General features: G+C 55.0%; 1 protein-coding gene across 1 annotated transcript in view; it reads left to right on the top strand.

Moving 5' to 3' along the window:
- LOC116526419 overlaps positions 1-4351 on the top strand; it is a 164070-nt gene that overhangs the window by 110551 nt on the left and 49168 nt on the right. The window contains exons 42-43 of the mRNA XM_032242701.1: positions 383-503; positions 944-1021. Of these exons, the coding sequence (XP_032098592.1) occupies positions 383-503; positions 944-1021 (199 nt within the window). The remainder of the gene's footprint in view (positions 1-382; positions 504-943; positions 1022-4351) is intronic.

Raw genomic sequence — 4351 nt, forward strand, 5'->3', positions numbered from 1 at the left:
TCCATCTTCCCCCTACCATCTTCACCTGCTTTCCTGCCACCTGTCCTCCTATCTACCCACGGCTTTCTTTCCTCCCATCCTCCCTGCCTCCTCCCCCCACTCTGCCTTCCCAGCCCTCCCAATCTCTTCCTCCCCTGTCTGTCTCCTTTCCCTCCCCTTCCCCATCTGTCTCCCTCGCCTCCCCATCTCTCCCTCCCCTCCCCTGCTCTTACCCTCTCCCTCATCCCTCCCTCCTCTCCCCTCACCCTCTCCCTAACCCTCTCCTCCTCCCCTCTTTCTCTCTCTCCCCCCACTTCTGCTCTGCATTTGTCCTTCCTATCTGCACACCGGGCAGCAGAGCTGGGGCAGTCGCCTCTCAGGGTTCTCTGGCCCTGCCTGGTAGAATGAAGACAGTGGAGCCCCTGGCCCCTCAGTTCCTCCTTGGGGCTCCTCCCCTGGAGAAGCCTCACGCCGCAGCTGTCTTCCTCAGTATTCTCAGAAATGAAAAGCAGGAAGCCACCTTGGTGCCTGTCCCTGAGGGTGGCTAAACCGTCCATGGTGGGGGAGGGAACGTGAGTGACCAGGGCTCCTGGCCTGAAGCCAGGCCACACCATTGCTGACTGTGTGACCACAGGCAAGATGCTTTCTTTTCCCTGACTTGTGTGACTCAGTTTCCTCCTCTGCCACCTCCTCCCGTGGTTCCTCTGAGGTTCAGATGATGAACCAGTTGGCACTGTGCCTGGCACAGAGGCCCTGCATGGTGGGAGCTCTGATGGCCTTCATTTGATGATGATGATGCTGTGGCTTTGCCCTCTAGTCTCTGTGCAAACCTCTCTCTGGGATTATTTGCCCACAGTGGCTTCCCCAAAGGGCAGTGTGGTCAAGTGGGGTCTTGGCACCCACGACAGTTCACTCTGGGGTCAGGGGAAGAAGCCAGCCCCTTCCCATCCATTGGTCTCCATAGGTCAACTGCAGCGGAGACACCTCATCCACCCAGCTGTTAGGACTCTGCCGAGGGGACATCACTGGGCAGCCTCTCGAGGTACGGGCTCTCTGTCCTGGGCAAGATGGTTGTGGTACACAGTGGGCCCCTCCAGGGAGGCTGGCACAGCCTGATCACAGGGGCTGCCTGTGGTGTGGCCAGGGGCTGAGGTCGCTGCCAGGAGAAACTCACATGGTCCCCTTTCTTCAAGACCCACTTATCCCCGGTGACATGCACCTGGACTCCCAGCTCCCAGGGGCGTCAGCTCAACCTGATAGTCATTGAGTGGTCCCGTCTGCAAGCACAGGAAGACGTCAACCAGGACCCGAGGGTTGCAAGCCCACCTCTGTCCTGGGCAGCCGGGCTGGTGGCGGGCGTGTCCTGGCCTCATGAGACAAGTGGACGGTGGAGCTCAGGCCTGGGGCGCGGCTCAGCTCAGGTGGCTTCACGCTCTCTCTGCCGAGGGTGCCGGCAGGAAGCGCAATGCCTTTCTCCTTGCCCTGTCTGTCTCCCAGCACTGTCATCTAAGTGGCAGGGACTCAGCCATTTCTATTTTGTGCGTGGTAGTATCCCCAGGTTTAAGATGGGGCGTGCCACGTAGTCCACATTGTTGACCCATGGAGTAACAGTCCCTGCCCCATAAAATAGGTGGCGTAAATCTGTGAGGGGCCTTGCTGCTTGCTGCGCATTTGGGCAATGATCGCAGCTGTTGCTGCTGTTTCTTTTCATTCATTCATTCATTCATTCATTCATTCATTCATTGAGACAGAGACTTGTTTAGTTGCCGAGGCTGGAGTGCAGTGGTGCGACCTCGGTTCACTGTAACTTCCACCTCCCAAGTTCAAGCAATTCTCCTGCCTCAGCCTCTCAGGTAGCTGGGATTAAGGTGCCCGCCACCACTCTCGGCTGGCTACTTTTTGTATTTTTACTAGAGCTGGGGTTTCGCTATCTTAGCCAGGCTGGTCTCCAAGTCCTTTCCTCAAGTGATCTGCCCACCTCAGCCTCCCAAAGTGCTGGGATTACAGGCGTGAGCCACCGCGCCCGGCCTGCTTTCACTGTTTCAGTGATCAGCCTTCGTGTGTGGGGCGCAGGGGTTGCAAACTTGAACCTTTTGGGGCCAGGTGGAGAACTGAAATGTGTTCTCTGGGCTGTGTGGGAACAGCAGAGCGTGCACCACGTCTTAAAACCTCCACATTGTATGTATTTTTTCACATTTCTTGTAGTAAAATGCATATGGTAATGTAAAACCGTTTAAAAGTATACAACTCAGGGACGTTATGTGCGTTCACACCATCCTACAATCATTGATGCTTGCAAGTTCCAGAACTTTCCTTACCCCAGGGGAAATCTCATACCCATCAGCAATCCCTCCCATCCTCTTTTCCCTGGTCCCCAACTACCACGAATCTGCCTTCTGTCCCTATGCATTTGTCTATTCTGGAAATTTCATATAAACAGACTTATATAAGATGTCGTATATCCCAGCACTCTGAGGCTGAGGCAGGCAGGTCACTTGAGGTCAGGAGTTTGAGACCAGCCTGACCAACATGGCAAAACCCTGTCTCTACCAAAAATACAGAAAATCTGCTGGGTGCGGTGGCGGGCGCCTTTAGTCCCAGCTACTCTGGAGGCTGAGGCAGGAGAATCGCTTGAATTTGGGAGGCAGAGGCTGCAGTGAGCTGAGATTGCGCCACTGCACTCCATCCTGGGCAACAGAGCAAGAATCCGTCAAAAAAACACAATACAAAATACCAGAGTGACCACACAAAACTTAGCAGCTCAAGGGCCACCAGTCTGCAAGCCCTGGTCTAGGGTGACTGGACCCTGGGAACTCCCAGTCCTGCGGGAAAGTCTAGGGAGCCAGCTTTGTGGAGGGCTCAGGTCTCAGTTTCCCCAGCTTTGCCCATTGGGGCTGGGTTTCAGGGAAGCCCTTGGCGGATAACAACAGAGAGCTCAGCCCTGGCTTCTCTGCTCTCATGGTGAGTCTCTGGAACTGCACTGAGCCTGTGTGCCTGGGGCCCGTGAGACCTTGGCACCATCAGGGTCAGCAGTGACACCAGCAGAGGCCAAGCAGGCAGGCCTGGGTATGGCCGGTGTGGTTGGGGCAGCTTGGCAGAGCTGGCCAGCAGTGCAGAGCCCCTGAGACTCAGGACAAGTCCAGCCTCAGGCCCTGTGCTGTCATCCCAGAGGGTGGGTGGCGCAGGGTCAGAGCCCAGCAGACCTGGACCTCCTGTGGTGTCCCACAGCATAGGTGGCCTTCTTCTGCGTAGAGCGGGGTCCCTGCACACCCAGCACACAGGCATCAACCAGGGATGGTGTTAAAATGCAGGTATGATTCTGGTCTGGTGGGGGGTGCTGAGGCCCTGCCTTTCTCATAAGAGCCCAGGAGATGCAGTCATGGATGGGCCACGGCTCATCCTCTGGGTCGAAGGGACCCGAGATGCCCTTTCCCCGCCTCTCATCTGTGTTCCTTCCTGCCTGGGTAGCTCCTTCAATAATGGTGGAAGAGGTGATGGAGATTTCACTGAAGGGTTTTTTTGTTTGTTTGTTTTGAGATGGAGTTTTGTGCTTTCGCCCAAAGTGCAGTAGCGTGATCTCGGCTCACTGCAGCCTCCCCGCCCCCTGCCAGGTTCAAGTCTCCTGCCTCAGCCTCCTGAGTAGTTGGGATTATAGACACCTGCCACCACCATGCCTGGTTAATTTTTTTATTTTTAGTAGAGACGGGGTTTTGCCATGCTGGCCAGGCTGGTCTCAAACACCTGACCTCAAGAGAGCTGCCTGCCTTGGCCTCCCAGACTGCTGGGATCACAGGCATGAGTCACTGCGTCCGGCCTCACTGAAGGTTTTACTGAGATGGTTGTGGGGCGGCATGGGAGGGAATTACATCTCGCAGCAGAGTTTGAGAAATGTTTTCCGTCAAGGCCAGGTAGTAAACGTCTTAGGCTCTGCGGCCCCGCAGTCTTTGCTGCAGCTGCTCCATTCTGCTGCTGTGGTGTCGTGGAAGCAGCCACGGGAATAGGACGTGAACGTGTTGCAGGAAAGGGATCTCGATCCGGACCCAAGAGAGGGTTCTTGGATCTTGGGCAAGAAAGAATTTGGGGCTGCTCGTGCCCAATTTAATGCTTATTTCTTGATGACATGCTAAACAAGGGGTGGATTATTCGTGCCTCCCCTTTTTAGACCATATAGGGTCACTTCCTGACGTTGCCGCGATATTTGTAAACTGTCACAGTGCTGGTGGAAGCGTAGCAGTGAGGATGACCAGAGGTCGCTCTCATAGCCATCTTGGTAGGTTTTGGTCGGCTTCTTAACTGCAATCTGTTTTATCAGCAAGGTCTTCATGGCCTGTGTCTGTCGCTCTTTTTTTTTTTTTTTTTTTTTTTTTTTTTT

The sequence above is a fragment of the Sapajus apella genome, unplaced genomic scaffold (assembly GCF_009761245.1).
Source record: "Sapajus apella isolate SASKATOON/1434 unplaced genomic scaffold, GSC_monkey_1.0 scaffold51, whole genome shotgun sequence".
Lineage (NCBI taxonomy): Eukaryota > Metazoa > Chordata > Mammalia > Primates > Cebidae > Sapajus > Sapajus apella.